This window comes from Mirounga angustirostris, unplaced genomic scaffold (assembly GCF_029215605.1).
Source record: "Mirounga angustirostris isolate CCGP_5_RB_7025 unplaced genomic scaffold, mMirAng1.0.hap1 SCAF_5, whole genome shotgun sequence".
NCBI lineage: Eukaryota > Metazoa > Chordata > Mammalia > Carnivora > Phocidae > Mirounga > Mirounga angustirostris.
In genome coordinates, this window is record NW_026991713.1 from 17873503 (window position 1) to 17900063 (window position 26561).

A 26561-nucleotide genomic window follows, 5' to 3' on the forward strand; every position below is an offset into this window, starting at 1 on the left:
GAATTCTAGCCAGAATCTCAAAGGATGGTCCTGCTGACTCCTGGATTTTTGATTTCTGCCCTCCAGAACTCTTGAGAGAATACATTTCTGTTGTTTGAGGCCGTCCAGTTAGTGGTACTTTGTTATGGCAGCCCTAGGAAATTAATACAAATATTTCAACTCTTCCTCTGAGTCTATAAATAAAGGACAAAAGTAATTTATAGAGCAGTTGGCTTTCTATTTAGGGCAATTTTTCCAAAAGAAGTTTTTCAGAATTCTGCATTCTTAAAGATAACATCTAGGCTTGCTTCTTAGCCAGTTAGCAAATTGCTACATCACATAAATCTTTGGGGTCATTGTTGAAATCTAAAATCCTGAAGTGCAAACAAAATGTTTTTGGTTTACTTTCCATAGTAAGTACCCTTTTCAGTTTAACGGTATAAAGCAACTAACTGAAATGGTTTATTTCCAGTCTATATACAAGCTCTTTTCTGCTGCCATATTATTTGGTACCTTATCAAATTCTTCTACACATGAAGAGGATTTGTACTTCTGTGATGATGGATGAGCAGTGGCCCACTCCAGGGAAAGGTCTGGAGAACAGAGTTTTGAGTTGAGACTGGTTGTTTTCTGATATTTACTGTGACCTTTTGCATGAGACTTATTTCTCCGCATCAAATTTCATAACTGCCATTAATTGAATACTTCTTTCTTTTTCTTCTTTCTTAATTTAAAGATTATTTGAGAGAGAGGAAGAGAGCGTGCACAAGTGCAGTGGGGAGGGGCAGAGGGAGAGGGAGAGAGAGTCCCAAGCAGACTCTGTGCTAGGCATGTAGCCTGACACTGGCCAGCCCCAATCCCAGGACCCTGAGATCACAAGCTGAGTTGAAACCGAGAGTTGTCACTTAACCGACTGAGCCACCCAGGCACCCCTGAATACTTTTTTCTTTAAAAAAAAAATTTTTTTTTTTTAACGATTTTATTTATTTGAGAGAGAGAGAGAGAGAGAGAGACAGCATGAGAGAGGAAAGGGTCAGAGGGAGAAGCAGGCTCCCCGCTGAGCCAGGAGCCCGACGTTGGACTCGATCCCAGGACTCCGAGTGGGATCATGACCTGAGCCGAAGGCAGATGCTTAACCAACTGAGCCACCCAGGCGCCCCTGAATACTTTTTTTTCTTAAAAAAAATTTTATACTTTACAAATGGTGAATCTTGCCACAGCCAATTGGTAGGGTTTTTATATCAGACTGGAAGAAGTTTGACAATTTTTTTTTTTTTTTTTAGTTGAAGGAATTAAAAAATGGTTTCCAAAACTCATACTCAGTAATTCTAACTTTGGTGCCTCACTCCTTCAAATAATATGAATTCCCAAAGGTTTCAGGAAGGATACCTGATTTAGTCCAAATCAATAATAAAATTGTTTTTTTAACTCTGAACTAGTTTCATCAATTGAATTTACTAGGTGCAGTTTTTTTTTTTTCTTGGCTAAACGAACATTTACAAATTCTACTTCACTAATTCTAGTATATGAACATGAAACTGGTGAACTTCGATAATGCATTTTGTAGCTATCAGTGAGGAGAGCCCCCCACCTCCATCACTTTCCAGAATAAAGGGCTGGGGGCATTGCTCACCCTTTGGAGGAAGAAAGGATCCGGCCCCTTGGGGCCAGTTTGTGCACAGTGGGAGGTCCCTCATGCCCTGGGTGAATGCAGTGGACCATACTTTAAAGGCACTCCCCCTCGCCATCCCATACCTTTCATTTACATGTACAGAGTGACTGGTCTGGCTGTTGAGAGAAAAAGTCATGATTTGAATCCACCTCTCCTACAAGACAATGGCTTTATGAAGGCAGAAAACTGATTTTCTAGCTGTTAAAAATGTACTGAAAGTAAAAGTGCCATCATTTCAGTAAGTGCTGATTCTAATGATTCTAAGTGACTTTCACCAAGGTATCCTTTTTTGATGTTGACCCCTATTGTGAAAAATATGCATTGTGGCGGCCTTGAAAATGCATTAATAGATTCCCTGAGGAAAGGCACTGGATGCTTCTCACTGAGCAGCCTTCAGTTGTCTTGGCTTCTGCAGGGATTTTATCAGCAAGAGAGTGGCCTTGCTCAAAGCCACACCTGCCATTCAGCACAATTCTTGAGGGGCCTGTTCTAGCTCATTTCCCTCTGAGTTGACTGGGGCTCTTTGGACCTGCATTGCTTCTCACCTCCCTCTGCTCCATCCCATTTCCTTCCTTCCTTCCACAGGTGCTGATCTAAGGGCATTCCTTAAAAACATCCTGTATACTAAACTCCATTTCAGTGCTTCTTGGAGAACCAAATCTATGACTGACACAAACCAAAAATTAAAAGTAGTAATAGAGGGGCGCCTGGGTGGCTCAGTTGTTAAGCGTCTGCCTTCGGCTCGGGTCATGATCCCGGGGTCCTGGGATCGGGTCCCACGTCGGGCTCCCTGCTCCGCGGGAAGCCTGCTTCTCCCTCTCCCACTCCCCCGGCTTGTGTTCCTGCTCTCGCTGTCTCTCTCTCTGTCAAATAAATAAAAATCTTTATAAAAAAAAAAGTAGTAATAGATTATTCCTTAATAAAGCTGTGGGAAAAAACAACCCAAGATAGACCAGTTGCAAGGTGTTTGGTCATTAAATTAGGTCAAACAGTGGTTGTGCAAGATGTATATGACATAGCTGTTTTTACCCAAAACTGAGGGAGTAGGATGCTTTCTAACCTTCCTGCTGGAAACAATCTCAGAATTTGTAATTGGAGAATGCTGAGGAGCATGTTTCAGATGCTATTAATTTAATGCAATCTGATGGCTTTAATTTCTATACAGCAGTCTTTATTAAAAATGCTAAATTATGGGGCGCCTGGGTGGCTCAGTTGGTTAAGCAACTGCCTTCGGCTCAGGTCATGATCCTGGAGTCCCGGGATCGAGTCCCGCATGGGGCTACCTGCTCAGCAGAGTCTGCTTCTCCCTCTCCCGCTCCCCCCTCTTGTGCTTTCTCTCTAATAAATAAATAAAATCTTTTAAAAAAAAAAAAAGGTAAATTATGGTGGCCAAAAAATTGGCAACAAATATTATGACTAATAGCTAATAGTGTTGTATCATGAAAGGAAGCTGTCTTAACTACAGCATGTTTCCCTATGACTGAGCTCCCATTTTATTTCTTATAAAAAGGAAGATTTTTAAAATCAAGTAATTAGATTTCAAAGTGATTATTGCAAACTAACTCTAGAAAAATAGCTTGGAGGGAGGAGTAGGATACATACAACAAACAGAAATAAAAGAAGCCCAGAAAAGGGTACTAAATTATCAGGAAAATCTAGTCCCTAACACCACTTTATAGTACATAAAGTTGGTTTCCATAGAGTTTTCTCACACACATGATCTCTGAATACACAACTGAGGTTTTCTCTCCCTAGCCAGTTAAAAAATAGACTGCCATTTCAGATGGCTATCAATTAGTGAAATTAGAGAAACCTGTTTCTCCCATAAATAATACATTTCAAAAGAAATTAAATGATTGCCTGATGAGGATCATCACTCAATATCTAGTTATCTGTTGTAGGATTATGGGTATTTTGAAAGACAGCCTTATTTTGGAGTAACTCTAGATTTACAGGAAAACTGCAAAGTGAGTACAGAGGCCCCATGTCCCCTTCCTGTTTCCATGAATGCTGGTCCACGGGTCAAAGCCCAAGAACCATGAACTAGACTCGACTAAATTTTGCCAGTTTAATCCAGGCAATGAAGGCACTTAGTTGCCATGTCTCCTTCAATCTATTTGTCCTTGGTTTTGACCTTGAAACTTTGGAAGAGTACTCTTCATATGGTATGGGTTTGTCTGATGGTAGAGATGGCAGTACCCTTCTTACCACATCCTATCGGAGATACAGGACATCACCGGGGATATTAACCTTGGCCACTGCATTAAGGTAGTGCCCGCCAGGTTTCTCTGCTACAAAGTTACTACTTTCCCCTTTCCATACTCCAGAGGACAGCTACTAAGTGTAGCCCACTTTGAAAAAGGAAAGGAGAACTAAGCCCCACCTCCTGGAAGGGGGAATATCTGCATATATTATTTGGAATTCTTCTGTAAGGAACATTGTCTTTAATATAGGTGACTTTTTAAAAATACTGGATCTAAAAAAGACTTATGTGATATGTACGAATTCCTTTTTCAAGGGGGAAAAAAACCCCCAAAACACAGGATTAAAAAAAAAAACAAAAACAACCCAGCCAAGTTTGTACAATCTTTATGAAGACAAGCAAGACGCTGAGTATTTGGGATCTTTTTTATTTTTATACACATGACAAGATTTTACACCAAGAATAGTCAGTTAAATAGTACAAATTTACATTCATGAGGAATGTTAAAAAAAATTCAACTAAAAAACCCTCTTCTTTCTGTGACCCACAATCCCAACATTTTACAGTGCAGGGGAAGAGGGGCTGGGGGGAAGCATCCAAAACAAGTCTCTCCCAAAAGAAAGGACTTAAATTTCACATTCCCTCTCCACACAGGATCCAAATAGTCAGTATAATTCATAATTCATCTTTTTCACCTGTAGATTTCTGTGAAAAGAGAAAAATCAGAAGACATTAAAAACCAGCAGAAAAAATCTTAGCTCACAGAAGGTTCATGTGTGGAAAAAAACAACTGAAATGGGCCCAGCGTAATTCATTACTTCATAGGTAGGCCAGAACCTCACCTATTAATCTGCAAAATAATTCAGAACTCAACAGTAAGATCAATGGCCCCTGAACACAAATTATCAAGATTTTAAAATTGGCCTACTGCTGCTATATAGTAAGGCAGACGCAGGTGGCAAATGCAGAAGCCTGGTGGGCTTAGTATCTGTTTAGGGGCGCCTGGGTGGCTCAGTCGTTAAACGTCTGCCTTCGGCTCAGGTCATAGTCCCAGGGTCCTGGGATCGAGCGCCACATCAGGTTCCCTGCTCGGTGGGAAGCCTGCTTCTCCCTCTCCCACTCCCCCTGCTTGTGTTCCCTCTCTCGCGGTGTCTCTCTCCCTGTCATATAAATAAATAAAATCTTAAAAAAAAAAAATCCGTTTAACAAGATCTCAACAATGGTTGGCTAAAACAGAGGAATAAAAGGAATGGGGAGATGAAAGCATATACTTCATTTAGAGAAAAAATGGACCTGCTCCAGCTTTTGAATTTGACATTAGATGCCTATTTTTTGGGCGGATTTCCTGAAGTCTGACTTCTGGAAGCTATGCAGTCCTAACGCCAGAACTAAAAATAAAAATTTTCCTAATTTTCCAAGAACTAAAAATGCAAGCCCCATTCTTGACTTGCTATACCTTTACTGTTTCTTGTTCTTCCTCGTCTGTTCCTGCATCCATTTCTTCTTCTTCGTCTTGCTCTGTGTCTTCTGTGGTGTCCTCTGTTGTTTCTTCAGGTTCTTCTTCGGGTTCTTCTTCCACCTAAGGGCAACACTTACGAGCTCATTAATGGATCCAATACCTTGGGTGTATTTTCTCTTTGTTCATTTAAATGTATAACATTATAATTAACTTCACTCCTGTTTTATCCAGAACTACAGAGTAAATCTGCTAATCAGAATGAAGTCAAGCTAACAAAGGGAGACAGATTTAAAAAAAAAAAAAAAAAAAGATATAAAAGAGGACTTCCTTATTAATTCTAGCAGTGTGTGACACTGGGGGATTCAACTATTCCATAAATTACTTCAAACCTTTGCATCAGGGTCAATGTTTAAACTGAGGCGAAGCATTCTTTCTATTCGATCTCCATATGCTTTCGTGTCTGGTAACAGATATCCTGACCGCAGTGTTGCTGTTTCAAACAAAACCACAGCAAGATCTGAAACAGTTTTGTCGTCTTCATCTTCCTGGAATGGAGGAAGGGACATCTGATTAGTATTAAAAGGTACAAAATATTTCAATTAAAAGACAAAGGAGTATGGCTGCAGTATTACTCACCTTAACCCGTCGAAGCATGTCTTTGATCAGGGGATGTCTGGGATTAATTTCAAATGTTTTCTTCTGGCTGGCATAGTAACTGGTAAGGGGTAAAAATGAACATTAAGAAACATCAAATTTCAGGGTCCATACATTTCCCATGTTCTATTCATTTTTAAAATTACAGAGAACGCTTGGAAAAAAATGTATCACTACACCATGCTTTGCCTTTTAAATAGAGATGGGCAAGGTGCGATGGAAGAGTGCAATAAAGGGAACTATTTACTAAGGCATCTCAAGTGCCTACAGCTTTGTTGAGTGGATGAATGGATTTAGTGTCGTCTTCATCCCCTTAATTTATTCTCATTTCCTTAACTGCAGCTCGGTGTCGCACAGAGTTCTGAAACCTCTAGGCAGCCTCTGCATGCTGATCAGTTACTACCTTCTTCATGATGCCTTCACCAATATGGTTCCAGGACAAATTGTTTTTCTTGGAGCTCGGTTCTCAATGCATTCTAAATCCACCTTTCATTACGTTTGGCTTCCTGCTGTCAGTTGTGACTGCTCTCCCTTCTACAGCTGAGGAGAGGGAGGACCTACATCTAGCCCTACCTTGGTATACCTGTTACACATGCAGCGTTTAGAAGATTATGACTTGATCTGTTATCCTGACTGGTCTGAATGGCAGAAAGACAGCAGTGATGTCTACTTAGACCGCCAGGTGTACAGATACAGGAGGTGTGTGTTTGCTGAATGTAAGGTAACTTCCCGTTAATAAAGGACTGAAATAAATGGACATTTATATAAAGGCGACTATACTGCTGCAATGGGGTAGAAGCAGAAACCTGTTCTCCACCTGAATTTTATAATCTGTAAAGTCTTTGGGGGCAGGGGGCAAGACATGGAAGCAAGATGCCATTTCAGCATTTCACAGTGAAAATATTAACGTTGGGAGTCTCACTAAATATGAAATACACTTTATATAAAAAAATATAAATAGAGTTTTGGAATTGTGACAACAGAGACTACACTTCTGAGAAGAATCCTAAGCTAGGCCTTGGGAAAACATGAGGATCAGAGAGCAAATAAGACATTCCAGGTGGGCGAAGGGAGAATGAAAGCAGGGAAGAAGTCATTTTTAAGACTGTTGCTGTGACGTTAAAATATAAATTTGACATATATATTCCCTGGAAATAAAGGATACTCAAGACCCAGTGTACCTCCAGTACTTAGCCCTTTAGTTCATAAACTTATTAACTCATGGGTCCTTTACCCTTTATTTTGTGGGCATACTATTTGGGGAAAGGGAAGATAGTTAAAAAGGATGAACTCATTTGGCAAAAGTCATTGTCATTAACCTCATCTGTAACTATCAGTATCTAAAAATGTCAAAGAAGCCCAGACACCAGGCCAAGCATATAATCGAGTGCAAAAATAAACACAATGTATGTCACAGATTAAGAAATTTGTGTATAAAAATACCGTAAAATAAGTCATGAGCCCAACAGCTCTCCTTTATCAATCTAATGCCAGAGGAATCCCTCTGTAAACTTGTCTCATCTAACATAAAGCAGAAGTGGGGGACACCTAACACCCGTCAGCTCCTTGTACAGAAGCCGGCATCATCTGCTAAAGGAAGGCAGGACAAGCATGAACACCTGGCTAGGGGCCTTCCCAAGGATGCTTACTTTGTAGAGATGTCTTTGCCCGTTTGGTATGCTTGAGCTTTCATGATTCTCTCCATGTTGCCAGACCATCCGTACTGGCTGGCCACGAGAGCACATGGGGACTCTGTCAGACGCTGAGATACCACAGCCTTTTCAATCTTAGGGTAAGAAACCAAATGTGAGATACATGGAAATACCAACAATTAAGGTCATTCAGTACCTAAGGATTCATCACGTAAGATCATAAACAGAGGCAGGTCATAAAAATACCTCTTATTTAGATTCTTAGAAGACTCTTGTCATTTACTAATCTGAATTTTTTGGTCAAAAATAAACACCTTTTAAGCACATATAAGACAAATGTAATCAGTAAAAATTTAAGTTATTACAAAAGCAGTATTAAACTACAGAAAACTTTCAGTTATAAAGAAAAAAACTGAACACTACCCACATACAGAATAACCACTATTATCTTTTTAATTATTTATAGTTTATAAAATTTTTTTTCTTTTAAAGTAGGGGCCCCTGGGTGGCTCAGTCAGTTAAGCACCTGACTCTTGATTTTGGCTCAGGTCATGATCTCAGGGTCATGAGATCGAGCTCCCTCTGCTCCTCTCCCCGCTTGTGTGCTCTCTCACTCTCCCTCTCTCTCAAAAAAAGCAGACTCCACACCCAATGAGGGGCTCAAACTCAAGACCCTGAGATCAAGAGTCACACACTGTACTGACTGAGCCAGCCAGGTGCCCCGGTAGTTTATAAATCTTAAGCTCATCCTCACCAAAATTTAACCACCATATTAAACACTGTTCTGTACAACTTTTAATGGTTATAAGGTAACCAGATGTAAAGTTTAATTTGTTGACAAAACAATTTTTTTAAAAAAAGAAAATGCAGATGCTAAAATTTCACAAGTTCAAATTTCCACAAGAATACCTTGTCCTTGAGAGCTTTATCTTTCATCCAATTGAGCAGAGGCTCAAATTCTTTCTCAATTGCTTCACGGCTCTCCTTCGTTTTCTCACTTTCATCAAATTTCACACCTTCTTTGGCAACATTCTGGAACCTTTTGCCATCAAACTCAGGAAGAGCCTGAATGCAATATTCGTCCACAGGTTCTGTGAGATAAATCACTTCATAGCCCTTTTTCAGAAGTCGCTCCACAAATGGAGAAGATTCAGCCTATGAAATAAAGGGAAGTGATAAAGTTTCCAAGCCTAGCCTTGGTATACTTGTTCCCCTCTAGTAGCTACATTTATATAGTACTAACAACCCCATTTTACAGGTGGAGAAATAAGAGGTGCAGAGAATATAATGACTTTTCTGTCAGTGATTCACCAGGCCTCATAATGACTCCAGTTCACTATTACCATTTTTTCCCCTCAAGATTTGGCTACATACCAGGATGCCTGATAGTTGGGAGTTCATCTCACCTCTTTTCTGCTGGACCCAGCCATGAAGTAGATTTTGTCTTGTTTTTCCTTCATTCTTTCCACATACTGGTCTAGACTGGTAATGTCACTTGGATGATGAGAAGACTGGAATCTAAGAAGTTTAGCAAGACGTGTTCGATTTGAGTGGTCTTCAATCACACCAAGCTTGATGTTGGTACCAAATTCTTTCCAAAAAGTATCATTGTACTTCTCATCAGCAATCTTCTTAATCATGTCCAGAGTTTTACGGACAAGCTTCTTTCTAATCACCTAAATAAAATTAAAGAATAACTTATTAGAGAACGTCCTCTCAAACTTTTGAGAACCTACCACATTTAAGACAGCAGGGGAATAGTGGTGAAAGCTACAAAGACAGGGCATCGTCACTGCCCTTTGTCAAGAGGCAGGGAATGGTGAGCAATCCTACGTCAGACTGAGCAGAAACGAAGTTGTCAGTGGAAACAGTCACAAAATCACTTTAATGTTTCTATTCTATCTTTAGACCAGATACTGGGTTTATATAGGTGTTTACTATATAATTCTTTCAACTTTTCTATAGGTTTGAAACTTTCATAAAATATCAGATTCTTAGGATTTAATAATAATTCCAGAATAAAATTAAGTTCTTCAGCTAAAGAGCCAAGGACTACTCTCAGTATCTGGTGACTCCACTAATGGAGCCTGTCTTCGGAAGCCCAATCAAAGAGCAAAGTAGGTAGTCTCTTCCCAAGAAACACTCACCTTAAGCAGTTTATGCTGCTGAAGAGTTTCCCGGGAAACATTCAAGGGAAGATCATCTGAGTCCACCTTCAGACGGCAAAAGGAAAGTTCAGTGAGCAATAGAAACTGGAAAAAAACCAAACTAACAAACCAAAAAACTACTTCCATCCCTTGTTTTTAATGACCCCTCTTCATTATTTTTAGATACTTACAACACCCTTGACAAAATTAAGGTACTTGGGCATCATATCATGGAAGTCATCTGTGATGAATACTCGGCGCACATATAGCTAAGCAGAGACCAAAAAAAAGGTCACCTTCTAGAAATTAAACTTTCAAATTCTAAACTCAGTTTTTACAATTTAAAAACTCACCTTAATGTAATCACTCTTCTTAGATCCATATTCGTCAAACAGACCACGTGGAGCAGATGTAGGTACGAATAAAATTGATTTGAAGGTAACTTCCCCTTCAGCAGTAAAGTGGATATAAGCCATGGGGTCATCACTTTCCTATGGAAAGAGGGCATTTAGTCATTCGAAAGGCACCGGAAAAAGGCAGTGCAAAGGCGGAGTGATTTATTATGTGGTACACATTCAGTTAAGCATTTATTTAACCAAAAAAGTTCGCTTACCAACAAAAGCGGGGGGGGAGGGAATGGAGGAAAGAAACAGTTAAGACTACTATTCTAACTAGCTAGACATGGTGGTTTTGCTGATGATCACTGATCATCAATAGCATCACTGGATCTCCTAAACTTGGGGAAGAATGGATGAGTCTAGGTTCCACATGTGTCAGAGAACAGGATAGAAAAATCATCTTGTCTAAACGACAACATACAATACTTCATGAGTGTACTGTTCAACCACAAAAAGTTCTCAAGATTTTTTTCATTGGGATATAGACTATAGCAGTGGCTATAACGAGGTATGTAAGTAAATCATAAAAACAAATTCCCTAGGGCGCCTGGGTGGCTCAGTTGGTTAAGCAACTGCCTTCGGCTCAGGATATGATCCTGGAGTCCCAGGATCGAGTCCCACATCGGGCTCCCTGCTCAGTGGGGGGTCTGCTTCTCCCTCTGACCCTTCCCCTCTCATGCTCTCTCGCTCATTCTCTCTCTCAGATAAATAAATAAAATCTTTAAAAAAAACACACACAAAAAAACAAATTCCCTAGATCTGCATTATCCATTACCATACCCACTTGTGGGTAATAAGCACTTGAAATGTGGCTAATCCAAACTGAGATGCACGTGTAAGCATAAATATAGACAACCAGACTTTGAAGATACAGTACAACAAAAAACATCAAAATGTGTCATTAATTTTTTAAAATAATGATTACATGTTGAAATAAAAATATTTTGGGTATGTTGGGTTAAATAAAATATAAAATTTATATAAAATATAAAACATTAAAATTAACTACACCTGTTGCAACTCTTTTTTTGGTCCCCTGTTTTAACTTTTAAAGATTTATTTGAGAGAGAGAGAGCATGCATGTGCAAGTGAGCGAGCACGAATGGGGGGCAGGGGGAGAGGGAGAAGCAGACTCCCCCGCTGAACAGGGAGCCCAATGTGGGGCTTGATCCTGAGATCATGTCCTGAGCTGAAGGCAGACACTTAACTGACTGAACCACCCAGGCACCCTGTTTCAACTTTTAAAAATGTGCCTTCTAAAAAATCTTCTAAAGAATCACATATGTAGCTCACATTACATTTCTAATACAGCTGTCCTAGATGAAAGTACGTTACATTTGTATACAGTAAGACTGTTCATGGGAATAAACGTGGAGGCAGAACCAAGGGAACAATTTTAAGAGATAAAACTTAAGGGATGGTTGAATGTTAACATAAGGAAAACAAAGAAGGTTAAGAAACGAATCAATAGATGGAATAAAGATTAAAGAACAAACAACCACAGAAAATCAAGTTTTATCTAGCCATGCTAAATATTTTGTTTTGTACAAAATGCTGTATGGGGAAATACTAACTTGAAACAATCTTAATCAATGCTAGTTTTAGATTCTACGGTTAAAAGGGATCAGTAAAAAGGAAACAGGTAACAAAACAAAGATTCCTAAGCATATGACCTCACAATAAACGTTTGAGGTTGTAAACAGGCTCTTTAAGGTTATGTTAAAAGCCATATGAATCAACAAACATAAAGCAGACTCAGACCTACAAATACAGAGAACTGATGGTTGCCAGAGAGGAGGAGGGTAGGGGATGGACAAAACAGGTGAAGGGGAGAAGGAGATACAGGCTTCCAGTTACGGAATCAGTTAAGTCATAGGATTAAACTGTACAGCATAGGGAGTATAGTCAGTGACACTGTAATAGCGTTGTATGGAGACAGATGGTAGGTAGCTACACTTGTGGGGAGCATAGCAGAATATAGAGATACTGAATCACTGCTTTAGAGCTAAAACTAATGTAACATTGTATGTCAACTATCAAATAAAAAAGTTAAAAAAATAAAAGGCATTCATTCTTGAATAGAAAAAAGCCAATATTGTTAAAAGCCATTCAATACAAGTTATGTTTTATGGAAATCATCCACCTACCTATGTAGGTAGCTGTTAATCTTTTTTGTAACACAGACCCCTTGGCAATCTGGTGAAGCCTACAGACACCTCCTCAGAGTAAATTCTTAAAATGCATACGTAATATAAAACACACAAGATTAAAAAGGAAACCAATTGTGTTGAAATAGTTATAAAACAATCTAAAAACATTTTTACTTTAGTAATGTTCATCACCTTATTCTAAAATAGTATTTACCTTTGAAAATGATTTGTAGAAAGCTTTGTATTCATCATCTTCTACTTCTTTTGATGGTCTCTGCCATATCGGTTTGATGTCATTCATAAGTTCCCAATCCCAGACAGTTTTTTCAACCTGAAGTTACAGTACATGATTAGTCAGCCACAGCATTCACCAATAGTAATACTAGTGGGAACCATAACTTTAGGACAGTTCAAATCAATGTGGGAAGCACCAAAAGACACTTCTTCTAATCTCCTATGGTTCCTGCCAATGGGATAAAAAATCTAAAAGTATTTCTCTCAACATTTAAGACTGATCTATAATGCAAAGAAGGCAACTGGTTATCATTGTAACTGACAGCCAATTAAAAGGTTTTTCCCATTATTAACTAGCTAAAATGTTATTTCTTGAAAATATTTGTTTTGAGGTTAGAAGGACATACACATTAACTATTCCTACTTCATAACTTAGAGCAATCCAAAATCTTACAATAAATACTCCTCAAACCTACCACCACTACTTCCACGTACTCTGCTCCTGAACAGGCCAGAGCGCTAACATTATAGTTAATATCTTTACCACAAATGATGTAGAAAGATTTTGAAGATCTTAAAATTTAGAACATGATAAGCCGCTAGTCCTGGGCAATATATAGAACTCAGAAAACTGCATAAAAATGACCTGTGTTTGCTACTTAAAACTTCCCACAGGCAGAAAACATACACACTAGCAAATAAACTTAGTTCTTGTTCTTAAGCTGGGCCTATGCACTTTAACACCTGGAGGAAAAAAGACCTTGAAGAATTAAAACTTAACTCCAGTCTGTGCACACTTGGGGTTGTGTTTTCTCGAACATGTCCTAAACAACATTTTAGTGTGGAGATGAACCAGACTTACTTTTTTCGTTTTTGGTTTTTTTTCCTCTTCTTCTTCTTCCACTGCAGCTTCATCATCAGAATCTTCTTTTTCTTCTTTTGCTGCTTCTTCTTCCTCCATGGGCTCCTCAACAGTTTCAGTCTATTGAAGTAGAATTACAGTTAAATTATTTTATTTAATAATTCTGAATATGAAAAGCAATTACAGCTCAAAAAAAAAATAGGTCTTCAATAAGAAAACCCTGAGTAGCCTGTACTAAAAGAACCACACTGAGCCTTTGTTTTTTTAAGTTTTAAATATAGACCCACATAATACATATAAATTTTATCAGTGTAGATTTACCTTGCTGCTCCACACATAAATAGGGAAGTTTATAAACTGTGAATATTTCTTGACAAGATTTTTAATTGTGTCCAATTCAAGGTAATCAGATGCTTCTTCTTTTAAAACGAGTCTGAAAGGAAAATAAGACATTTATAGAGAGACATCCTTGGTTTAAAAGATTTGATTATGAAGTCATCTAAGTACCTTTCTCACAAAGCTAATGGCCAGCAGTTCAGTGTAATCCAGGATGGTCCGTTTTTCCTGTTAAAGCTCTTATCACCAATGACGGTTTGCGAGCTAAAGATACTAAACATGAGTAGAGGGAAGAATCTTTCTTGTGTCCCTCAAGTGGAAAATACCCTCAGTTCCAAGTAAACAGTGCAAATGTTCCAAACCTTCTGAATATGTTGTGTTTTGTGTTTAGTTTTTTCATTTGAAGAACTGTAATGTTAAGTTAGCTCAAGGTAAGAAGGCACTGAAACATTCTGGAGAAAAATGGAATGACATGCACTCTGACAGTTACTCTAGAAATCAAAAGGATTATCATAGATGGCAAACCCAGGGGCACCTGTCTGGCTCAGTTGGAAGAGTGTGCTAACTCTTGATCTCAGGGTTGTGAGTTCAAGTCCCCTGTCTGGTGTAGAGATTACTTAAAAATAAAACCTTAAAAAAAAAAAAAAGTCTCTCTTATAGAGAACAAACACTTAATAAAAACATGTTCCTTAAAAAAGCTAGAAAATTAATCTTATTGTTCATTATCTCCACTGTCCAAAACAGTAGTCAGTCACATTTTTTTAAAGATTTATTTATTTGACAGAGACATAGTGAGAGAGGGAACACGAGGAGGGGGGAGTGGGAGAGGAAGTAGCAGGCTTCCCGCCGAGCAGGGAGCCCAATGTGGGGCTTGATCCCAGGACCCTGGGACCATGACCTGAGCTGAAGGCAGACGCTTAATGACTGAGCCACCCAGGTGCCCCACATTTTTTTAAATAAAATTTAAAGTTAGTTCTTTAATTACACTGCCATATTCTAGGTATTCAATGGACAAAGTGGCTAGTAGCTGCCATACTGGACAGTGCAGAGGTAGAATATTTCCAGAGTTTTTTGTTTTTTTTTTTAAGATTTTATTTATTTACTTGACAGAGACACAGCGAGAGAAGGAACACAAGCAGGGGCGAGTGGGAGAGGGAGAAGCAGGCTTCCCGCCGAGCAGGGAGCCCGATGTGGGGCTCGATCCCAGGGCCCTGGGATCATGACCTGAGCTGAAGGCAGACGCTTAGACTGAGCCACCCAGACACCCCAAGGATTCCTTTTTTTTTTTTCCTTTCCCCTCAAAGATTTTATTTGACAGAGAGAGACACAGCGAGAGGGGGAACACAAGCAGGGGAAGTAAGAGAGGGAGAAGCAGGCTTCCCTCTAAGTAGGGAGCCCGATGCGGGGCTCGATCCCAGGACCCCAGCATTATGACCTGAGCCGAAGGCAAAGGTCTAACGACTGAGCCACCCAGGCACCCCTATTTCCAGAGTTCTAATGGACAGCCCTGGCTTAGATAATTCTAATACTGACAACTGCAACATTGTTTCTTCTTCTTCCTTACTGTCCCTTCTGCAAACCCCTCCTCTACTCACCAAAAATAACACATCATAACATAACCTCAAACACAGTGGGGAGCCCACATCTTGATGTTTGTGTTCCCAATAAATATGGCCTATGTTGTATCATGGGTCCCCCCTTCCACTTCAAAAAGTTTACAGCTTAGTAGCATTACCAAGAGGTAGATAGTTCATGATGACACAGCCTAATGAAGTGGCCAAGCCTCTGGTTTCAGAACATGTATCCTGGTGACGTGGGGTTGCAGGAAAGTTCAGTTGTGGATCCAAGTTCAAGCTGATGGTTACATCTTAGCGATATTTAAAAGGCCACTGGATATATGAGTGCAGAGCCTAGTAGAGAGATCTAGACCAAGGACTGGCAAACTATGGCTGGCACCCATAAGAAATTTTACTGGGACACAACCTCATCATGTGTTGTCTATGGCACCTTTGAGCGAGAACATCAGAGTTGCGACATATGACAGATCCCACTGTCCAAACGCTTAAAATATTTACTAGCTGGCCATTTAGGAAAAAGTCAGCTGACTCCTGATCCAGACTAAGAATAGAGATTTGAGAACCCTGAGCAAGAACTGGAAGCTGAATCCATCACGGTAGGAAGACTGCACAAGGAACACAAAAATAATGAGAAAGGGCTGAAAGTAAGTTACCTTTGAAAGAGATACTGCCAACATTTAAGCAACAGGCAAAAGAAACAAAAAGATATGCAGGGTCATGGAAACTAGGTACTAAGTGGATGGTGTGGTAAGTAGATAGCAAATTATGTAGGAGACACAAGAGGAAAACCAAGGAAGAAAGAAAATCTATTGCTGGGAGCAATGTCAATTTAAAATCCCTGAACCACTGGATTTAGCAACAAGATTACTGGTGACTTATTTCAATGGAAAGGTGGTGGATAAAGTCATAGTGCCTGACCGAATAAGGGGGTGCGGCACCACCTGTCTGTCTCCTTCCTTACCCACTGAGACTTGAACATGGGAAATAGGAGTGTGTGGGAAGGACTGACTTTAAAAGATGGGGTTGAAATTAATTTATGCTTAGCCTCTGAGGAGGTAGGAGGCAGGCAGCAGATCAGAAGTAGCGACCAGGGGTGCGTAGGTGGCTCAGATGGTTAAGCGTCTGCCTTCGGCTCAGGTCATGATCCCAGAGTCCTGGGATTGAGCCCCGCATCGGGCTTCCTGCTTGGTGGGGAGCCAGCTTCTCCCTCTCCCTCTACTGTCCCCCCTGCTTGTGCTCTCCCCCTCTGTCAAATAAATAAAATCTTAAAAAAAAAAAAAGTAGTGACCAGCGCAGGGAAAAATATAAAATACCTCCCTCATAGTAGGAAGGACAGAAGCAAATGTACTAGCTAGCATTTACTGGATGCTAATTTCATAATCTCACTGAATCCTCACAAAATCTCTCATAAGAGTACAGCAGGGGCTAATTTAGGGGTGGGAATAAGAGTAGGTAGGCATGGGCGCCTGGGTGGCCCAGTTGGTTGAGCGACTGCCTTCGGCTCAGGTCATGATCCTGGAGTCCCTGGATCGAGTCCCACATCGGGCTCCCTGCTCGGCAAGGAGCCTGCTTCTCCCTCTAACCCTCCCCCCTCTCATGTACTCTCTCTCTTTCTCGCTCTCTCAAATAAATAAAAATCTTTAAAAAAAGAGTAGGTAGGCACTAAATTGTTTGATGGCTTCTATTTTATTGGTCAAATACAAGATGAAATTATATATATAAGGTGGGACCTTGACCTCATCACTTTCTTGCCTTCTATTTCCTTTTTCCTTTGGCCATTCTAGACTGTCAGTTCCTTAAATGGGCCTCTTGTCTTTGGAACTTCCAACATACTGTGCTTCCTGCCTAGAATATCTGAACCTAACATACCACAATTTCAGAAAGTCCTTCTGATAAGGGAAGTGTCCTCTAGCTTCCTTTCTGGCATTTGCCACTCTGAAATCATTTCACGTTTTTCTTCTTTACTAGAATGAGCCACATGGAAGCAGCGACTGTATTGGTCTTACTCTCCACCGGAGTCCTAAACCCTAGCAGGTGATATGCACTCAAATGATTATTTGCTGAATAAATGCTGGGGTAGAAGGGCTTGAAGAAAAATGGCAATTTTGCTCAGGGAGAGCACTTGTAAGGTTTCACTCACTCATCAGCCATCCATGCTACATGCACGAAGCTGTCCTGATTACCCTTATTCACTCCTAGAAACATCTGCCAGTCAAGTGTTAGGCTCTAGGAATGCAACAGCCAAGCGAATGTTTGCTTCCATGGAGCTTCCATCTAGATAATCTCACCGGTCTCTTAGCACCCTAAGACATCCGCCCTCTTGGGACATGGTTTTCTATCTCACTGTAGTTAGAGGAGATTTACCTATGTTCCTTTAACATCTAACAGAGAGGGCACCGGGGTATAACTATTAGTGATGCCCCCTAATGAGAGCAGGTGATAGGACTGTGAATAAAGAAGGCAGAGATAGGTAAATTGGGAAAAGTTAGTAAAAGTACTAAAATGCACCCATCTAATTAGTATTTGCTAAAGGAACATTTATGAAAATGAAGACAGGAACTATTCACCTTCTGGGGTGAAGAACATTGGTCAAAATAATAGATACATGCTTTCTTATATTCTGAATACTTGAAAATTCTTATGTGGAGAAAATTTAAAACTGGACTAAGAAAAAAAGTTGAGGCTGTAGGCACATTTTCACCTTGCTCGTTAGCAAGCCAAATGACCTCTGAAATGGGATTTCTTTATGTGGCCTAAAGCTGGTAGCTTCATATAGCTCAGTATTTACTTGTCATTCCATAAGTATTAAGCAAATTTAAGCATCTTGTTCTATTTGTTGGGGGAAAAAAAGTCAAAAAGCTGCTCTACTTCACAGTGCTATAAACACCGAGAGCCCGTGGGCATGAGATCTGCCTCGTCTATACAAGGAACAGGTACCGGCTTAAACCAAATACTAGTTTGAATTCAACAATCTGCAACCATCCTCAAAGGAGACATCTTCTGAAGAACTTTAACTTTCTTCAAGCTCTTTGTCTCTGTTCTCTCCAACCTGTCCCCACCCAGCACCAGTTACCACCATAGTTGAGTATTTTCAATGGTCACCCTGAGAGTATCCTCTCATCCATTCCTGCCACCCTCCACATCCATCTTCAGAAAACCTTAAAAAAGCTAATCAAAAACTCTTATCATTAAGTGCCACCGACTGAGAGGACTTTCTTTAATTCTGTGAACATGCTGTGCCTCCATCCCTTCGTAGCCACAATCCTCCACAGGTCAGACGCTTCTTTCCCAAGACTTGCCTCCTTGGAAATCTTGAATCAACCCACTTCTGTGAGGCCTCCAACCTGCCTTCTCCCCTAGAAGAGTTAATCCTTCCAACTTTTTGCCCTCTACGTATAGCAGCCATTATAACTCTTTGTGTCTGGCCCTTAGGAGGTCCTCAAAATATTTCCTCAAGTGATGAAAACAGGTCAGTTTTATAGACAAGGAATGAAAGCCCAGAATAAGTTGTTTGCTCAGAGTCAAGATCCTAGCTAGGCGATTACTTCTTATTAGGAATCAGTAATACTCACGTAATTGTTGTTCCCCGTCCTAGAGTGTCTCCTCTTGGGTCAGCAATTACAGAAAATTCATTGGAGTCAGATTCCCAGATGTGCTGAGTATCGTTGTTGTGTTTTGATGTGACAATAACCTTATCTGCTACGAGGAAGGCAGAATAGAAACCGACACCAAACTGGCCAATCAATTCAGAAGTCGACTGGCCATCTTCTTGTGCCTCAGTCATTTTGTTTAAAAACTCGCTTGTTCCAGATTTGGCTATGGTACCAAGGTTTTTAACCAACTCTTCCCGGGTCATTCCTACACCAGTATCTGTGACATGTAGCAGATTCTTCTCCTTGTCACACTGAAAGCAAGACAAGAATAGGACAGTTTTATTCACTTAATACTCACAGTATGACAAGTAAATACTGGGCTATATATTCAGAAATTACCAGCTTTGGGCCACCTCAATTCCAATACAGAAAACTAAACTGGGTTAATTTTCCTCCATATAGTATTTTATGGCCTTTTCAGAAAACGTGCACCTTACATGCAAGCATCTTTCTTTATAGAGGATAATCTGAAGTTCTGTGTTTTTGAGAAACTATCAATATAAAGAAGACAAGAGACTGGCCTAAATGTTGAAGAGCAGATAGACCTAAATAAAACAAGTTATTTTTGAAGAAAAAAGTTTAAGAAAAATAAAATTTTATATTGTGCCTATTTCTTTCATAGAAAATAAAAAGGTTCAAAACTTGAATGACTTCTGGAATCTGTGGTGATCAATGTTCTTCACTAAATATTCCTAGCTCTCTGTCTTTTGGAAACATAGCGGGAATATGCTTCCTTCATTTTTGGTTATTAAGGCCATGTGACTGGTTCTGGCCAGTGAGCTGCAAGTGGGAGTCAGGAATGTAGCTTTCAGACTAGAGCCTTTAAAGGATGGGAGACCCTCCAAGCTCTCTGTACCATGGTAACAAGCTATACTCCAGATGGCGGCTACTCTATCAGCCTGTGTCCAGGAGGGAGGATGATGCAAAGCAAAGGCCGCAGTGGCCTGTGGTTGTTTAATCCAGGGGTTACCAAACTTTTTCTGAAAAAGGGCCAGGCAGTAAATATTTTTAGGCATGTGGGCCATATGGTCTCTGTCACAACTATTTAAACCCATCGTGTAGCACAAAGGCAGTCATAGCTAACACATAAATAGGCATGGTTGTGTTTTGGTAAAACTTTATTTATAAAAACAAGTAGGCTGGATTTGGCCCACAGGCCGTATTTTGCTAAACCCCAATTTAAGCCCCGAGGCTTGGGGGTTATTTGTTACTGCAGCATAACCTGGCCTATCTTGACTGATAGAGATTCCCCGTATCTAAGGATTCTTTTAGCTTTAGAAGAAGAAATTTGTTTTAAGCTTACCTTAATTTTGACAGTTAGTTCCTCATTTCCAGCAAGAGCATTTTCATCAGTCAGTGATATTAACCTTATCTTATCTAAAGCATCAGAAGCATTTGAAATCAGTTCTCTCAAGAAAATCTAAATGGAAGCCAGATTTAACACACTTCGATTAGCTTCAAGATATACAAAACAGCAAATTTAATGTCAAACTCATTTTAGTTTTTTTTTTTTTTAAGATTTGTTTATTTGACAGAGAGAGACACAGCAAGAGAGGGAACACAAGCAAGGGAATGGGAGAGGGAGAAGCAGGCTTCCCGCCGAGCAGGGAGCCCGATGCGGGGCTCGATCCCAGGACCCTGGGACCATGACCTGAGCCGAAGGCAGATGCTTAACAACTGAGCCACCCAGGAGCCCCATTTAGTTCTCTTCTGTACTCTGAAAAAGCACACTTTAAGAAATAAAACCTATGGTACAAAAGTGGCTTTACTCTCTTGGTAAAAGGAGGTACAGCTCTTTACCCACAGGACTGTAGCAACTGTTAAGGGATACCTGAATTAGTTAAGAGTAGTAAAACTCTAGTCTCAAACTAGATCTTTACGTATTAACACACAAGGCTTAGTTTGTGTGATTGCCCTTAACACTGACTATTTAGCAGAATACGAACATAATTGGAGGGGAAAGGACAAAAGGAAAATGTCTAACCCCCCCCCCCCACAGGTATCTAGCAGCAATTTTTATATTTAAACTGTGCTAATAACTACTTACTTGAAATTACTACGTAAAGTATATTTATTATGAAGGTAAACAAGTATGCTATTGCAAGAGAGAAAATATTATCCAAACCACATGTTACTTACCTCTTTATTTTTATACAATGAATTGATGATGAGTTTCATCATTCTATTAACTTCAGCTTGGAAGGCAAATTTTTCTGATTTCTCTCTAAGTTCTCTTATTTGGGATGCATTTAATCCATCCAACTGAATAGCTTCTTCCTCTCTAAGGAAAAAAGTTGATAAACTACTGCATTGCTTACTTAGTTCCCTCCAAAAACAAAGGATCTACGATGAAAGCACAGCGGTCTCATGAGATTGTCTTAAGGGTTAAAAAGGTAAAATGGAAACCTATTATAAAATATTACTAACCCAATATTTCTATTATTTTGCCACCTTAGCACTGAGCTATAATACTCAGTTCTTAAAACTGTCAGAAAAATAAACCCGACTTTTCTCTACTAAAAATAAAAAGCAAGGTCATACTTATTTATGCGTTCCCTCGCATGTGGGGCTGCCTCTTTACCTGGGAAGCTTTGGCCTCTAATGGTCTACAAAATTGTCAATTAAGTCCCAAGGTGCCAAATTTGAAAACATTGCTCAAATGAGAGAAATCTTTTTAAAAACTACGAAGTTTAGGGGCACTTGGGTGGTTCAGTCAGTAGAACATGCGACTCTTCATCTGGGGGGTCAGGAGTTCAGGCCCCACAGTGGGGGCAGAGGTTACTTAAAACAATTACTAAGTTTACACACTTACTGAATATAAAACCAACTGGTCTTAGGAAAGTCACAGAGCTTATATTCTGCAATCTAGTTATCCAAATAGTTTTCAAAGGAAATTCATCCCATTCTGACCAGTCATTCCTGGTTGGGAAGTTAGGAGATACTTAAGGGATGAACATGCCTCATAGCCCTAACATTTTCTTTGACCATTTCTTAGGTATTTAAATTTGGGGTGTTACACGTCACCTGGACCTTTGAAGATAACAAGCTACTGTATTCCAGTGTTCATAAGGGCCAGTCTGTGTAGCTTCAAAAGAACACAAACCTCTGTACTACTTCATCATCTGTCCTTGAGCCTTCTCGACTTTTGCCCAGATCCTCTTCCACTGTACCATCCACATCGACTTCATCGTCAGCTCGGACCGACCCTGAAAGATTTAACACCAGAAAACTCTTACACCGTCGTTGCTTCGTGTACTTCTCAGAAGAAATACAGGGCGCCTGGGTGGCTCAGTTGGTTAAGCGACTGCCTTCGGCTCAGGTCATGATCCCGGGGTCCTGGGATCGAGTCCCGCATCGGGCTCCCTGCTAGGCGGGGAGTCTGCTTCTCCCTCTCCCACTCCCCCCGCTTGTGTTTCCTCTCTCGCTGTGTCTCTCTCTGTCACATAAATAAATAAAATCGTTAAAAAAAAAAAAAAGAAGAAATACAATCAAACAGGGCAAGAATAGGGGTTGCAAAGTTCAGGTGGTTAATATGGGAGGTGGGGTTGGAAGAATGGATCTACTAAAGACCCGGTGTAAACCCAACTTGGTGTATTTCTTATTTAAGTTCAGGTACTGAGGCCTCCAGTAGATTCTGAAATACGGAGGCTGCCATCGCGTCTGAAGAGCGGCCCTCGGATGCTTTATGAAGTTTAGCAGATTTGATACCAGGTCCCTTCCACACTCACACGTGTTGCGTGCAGGCCGAGACAAGGCCGCCCAACCGACCAGGCCAGAACTTAGACCTTCACCATCGCAGGTCAGAATACAAACGGAATTTGTGCAACCACTGGCGAGAGGAACTGAAATCGGGCCCAAGCGAGCGAGCGAAGAGAACTAAAGAGATTTTGAAAGGTTAAGAAGCTCGAGCAAAAGTGAAGCAAACACGCTGACACGGTCTTTCTTCTCAGGGCCCCACAGCCCCCAATCCAGCACCTAAGAAGGGAAACCCGCTTTCTGACTCGCAGACTGGATGCGGGGGTGTCCCCAGGCGTGGAGGGCCAAAGGCTCCTGCGTCCGACAGAAGTCCTCCAGAACAGGCACCCGCAAGGCTCCTGGGAGACCAAGAGCCCCAGGGGCGCCCCACCCCAAGTTGGTCGAGACCTCTCAGCGCGAACACTAGGAGGTCTGCAAGGGATTTAAATGTTCTCGGTTCTCGTTTTTCCTTTCCACAGAAAGAGGAGTGCGTGAACTCCCCGGAGCCTCTTTCGAGGAAAGGCGATGGATTCCCCTCGGCCCAACCGAGGCCCCGTAATCCCCCTCCCAGGCTCAACGCCCCCAGAACCTTCGAGAAGAGGCCGCGCTTGAGGAGGGGGGGCGTCCGGGGGTGCCCGCTCCTCGGGGATCACTCACCGAAGGTCAGCAGCACGCAGCAGAGGCCCAGCACCCACAGTGCCCTCATGGCGCGCGGCCGGTGAGAGTCTCAAGTGCCTTTTGATCGCAGGAGCCGCCTCCACCCCCCACCACGGGGCTCAGATCCTCACGCCACAAGCCGCGCGGTCCGCCCACTACCCCCCAAACAGGTCGGGCCGCTTTTCACCCCAGCCTCTCGCGGGCGGGGGACGGGAAACACGAACCCACCAATGGTGCCGCACCACGCACCCCCTCTACCCAATGGGGACTCGTGGGGGGGACCGCAGTGTACCAATCGGAGCTGTCCAGGTGCGGTGCCCGATGCCCGAAGCGTGGCTCCCTCCGATTGGTCAGCCATAGCCTCTCTTCTCCAATCAAATGGCTCCGCGGGCCCCTCTACGTGGGACCTCCCCCTTGCCCGGGTAGCTTTGGTTTCTCAGGGAAACGGCCCAATGAACGTCAGCACAGAACACATCCCCTCGTTTTGGAGAGGTCGCAGAGGAACCACTTCCGGATCCTTGAGCGCGTTTATTCCGTGACCAGGGGAAACTAGTCATGGCAACGGTTCTTCACTTTCCCTGTCTACGTGTGGGGTCACGTTGGGAATGATTCCCGCGCGCCTTTTCGCAGTCAGCTTTCTCTTTGGCAGTGCGTCCCGGAGAAGAGAAACACGTGAGAGGTTGAAAATCGCCGGAGTACTTTTTAGATGGAGGTGGTGAGGAACTACAGTTCCCGGCATGCAACATACCAGGGGGTACACTGTATTGAATGCTGGGGATCGTAGTCTTTGGCCTGTGGACCAGCTGCGTAGTTTAGCCCTGCCGCATTTCCCAACGTGTCTTTGCGGGAACTATGCGCTGCGTGTTTTAGAGTTTACGTCTTGTTCTGCTTGTAGTAGAGGTCTGTGTTTATTCCAGGACTCTCCAGTGTACACAGCCCGTAGAAACAGGCCTGGGAAGCTCCGACACCTTGGTCGCGGCCGCCATGTGTTCGGGGGTTGGCCTCTCCGAGTCTGGGCTCGGCCTCCGGCTGGTAAACACGAATCTGGCTTCTCGGGCGTCACCTGGGGGGTCATCGGACCCCTCGCTGCCTCTCCGTGTTCAGTGGCCGAAACCTGCGGCCTCCCTGATCCGGTTTGCAGGAGAGGATAGTGGGGCTTCTTTTTTTTCCCTTGAGAGAAATTGAGAGCAACTTTGATGCCCTCAACTCACTCCTAAATTTCAGAGATGGTGGCCGGCGGCCCTAGAATTCCCATTGTCAGGTGGAGAGCGTGTTCGTAAAGGTCTGTCTAGCACAGAAAAGGGGAAAAAAACCCTCGTTTACCCTGTGCAGGAGGATACACCTGCAGACACTTGAAAGCAAAACCTGTGGGGCTGCAAATGAGAGAGTATGCAGCTTTGTAACTTCATAGAAATACCTACTCAGCGTTTAGGAAGACACAAAGGACCAGGTGTCTTTCCGGCAAGGGAAGTCCCTCACCCCACGCTTGCGTCTTTGGAAATATTTATTTTGTGTTTATTAACCTAGTCTTTACATACCTCTCCCCGACCCCAACTCCGACCTTGTTTCCAACAAAAAACACTCCCTTTCTTGTTGCTTCCTCCAGGAAAATGGAACTTGGAATTTGTTTTCAGATATTCATTCGAATTCCTGAAAACAAGCTTTTCAGTGACAGGCTGTCATAACCTTTTCTCAGCTTCCCCTATTTAGGTTTGCCATTCTTAATTCTGTGGTTGGTGTTTACACATTGTGGTGGTGACTTATTTACATCTGCTCAAATTACCAACATTTGTTACTGGTAAGCAAAGGATACCTTACAAAGCTTTTTTTTTTTTTATGCTTTTGTGTTTGTATCTTTTTTTTTTTTTTTTTTGAGTATACTAGGGTGAGAATTACATTCAGAAATCTCAAATAATTGCATTTTTGTATATTTTAACTCCTGTTTATTTTTTTGCTTTCAGAAAAGATGAGTTCTTTCACTTTTCTGCATTTCACAACTCAACTTCTTCACCTCTTTCTCTAGCTCTGAACAAGTAAGCAACCAGTTCTGAAATTGCAAATTCTATCTTAACTAGTCAGGGGTGGCTAGTTCGGGTTGCACCTGGAGGGAACTGAGAATGAGACATGTCCTCCAAAATAGATCCATTGCTTGTGAGTAGACGGTTCATCAGATGATGGTGGGAATTTATGGCAGGCAGGATGTAAGACATAGACTGGCAGAAGATGGCCAGCTGTTGTCTGGCTTGGCTCTGCCCCTTTAAAACAGGATCCCTGTTTTTGCGCCCTGTGCAAGGAAAGGGCAGCTTATTCGGATCCCAGCCTTGCCTTTTCTCACTTGGGGTACCCACCTCTTCTGACTTTTTACCCATTATTGATTCTCACTTCCCATCTTGGTCTAGTTCCTCCAGAATTTATACTCTGGGCTGTTATTAAACTCCATATCTTTGGATCTGATTCCCTTGCTTCCTAATTTTAGTTTTTCCCTTTGATACTGTATGTCCATGGGCCTACTGGAAACAACTACTTTTGTTCTTGTCGATAAGTCTCTTCTTGGAAGAGAAAGCCATTTAGCCAAAGGGGTGCTATTACGGGCAATGGATAGCTAACCTGGTAGACAGGTGTAGTCCAGCAGTGAGGAGGCAGGGAGAGTGCAGACCAGGGAGATTAAGGCAGGAAAGCAGTTGGAATTAGGGAGCTTAAGGAATGGGAATGAGCACTAAAGTGAATTTCTTGGTTAACTGGTTCATTCATTCATTCATTCATTCATTCATTTATTTATTCAGCAAGTGTTGATCTGGTATGTGCCAGGTGTTCTGCAAGGTGCTGGCTGCATGGGGTGAGCAATATAGATGTGGTCTCTGTGCAGAGCTTGAACAGATATTAACAGCGGAGTTTCATAAGTGCATGTATCTTATTTAAAGTGAAGCAAAGATGTAAGAGAATGACTGCAGAAAAGTATGAGGGGACTTTTTGGAGTGATGGAAGTGCTTTTGATCTTGATTTTGGTGGTGGTAAAAACAAATGGTGGTAAAATCTCCACACTTAAAGGAGAGTGGATTTTGTTATGTAAATTATATCTTGATCAAAAAAAATTGATAGCAACTGTCATTCTAAACAACACAACACTAAAACCTGTTTCAGTAGGAATCAGGAACCAGACAGACATGCCTGTTTTTGTCAGTATTGTCCCACA

General features: G+C 41.5%; 2 protein-coding genes across 12 annotated transcripts in view; one reads left to right on the forward strand and one right to left on the reverse strand.

Annotated features, from left to right (window-relative positions):
• Positions 1-4265: 4265 nt before the first annotated feature.
• Positions 4266-23544, reverse strand: HSP90B1 (heat shock protein 90 beta family member 1). The gene is made up of 18 exons (XM_054506862.2): positions 23369-23544; positions 22080-22182; positions 21116-21257; positions 20280-20396; positions 18896-19227; positions 13732-13843; positions 13411-13530; positions 12529-12645; positions 10120-10257; positions 9958-10035; positions 9767-9832; positions 9026-9295; positions 8529-8774; positions 7617-7753; positions 5950-6028; positions 5703-5858; positions 5311-5433; positions 4266-4559 (listed from the first exon to the last, which is right to left on the reverse strand). The coding sequence occupies exons 1-18, from the start codon at positions 23415-23417 to the stop codon at positions 4530-4532; spliced, it is 2415 nt and encodes an 804-aa protein (XP_054362837.1). The 5' UTR covers positions 23418-23544; the 3' UTR covers positions 4266-4529.
• A 136-nt stretch (positions 23545-23680) lies between these two features.
• The window catches only part of LOC123843363 (putative tetratricopeptide repeat protein 41), an 86919-nt gene continuing 84038 nt past the window's right edge, over positions 23681-26561 (forward strand). For 2 of the 11 annotated variants that reach the window (XM_064590716.1, XM_064590717.1), the window contains exon 1: positions 23681-24083. Coding sequence is in view for 3 of the 11 variants with exons in the window: in XM_054506863.2 (XP_054362838.1) it covers positions 23974-24083 (110 nt within the window). In the remaining 8 variants the exon portion in view is untranslated. Of the gene's footprint in view, positions 24123-25064; positions 25167-25231; positions 25402-26561 lie in introns of those variants that run through there. The other 9 variants (XM_064590712.1, XM_064590711.1, XM_064590714.1 and 6 more) reach the window with 9 other exon arrangements.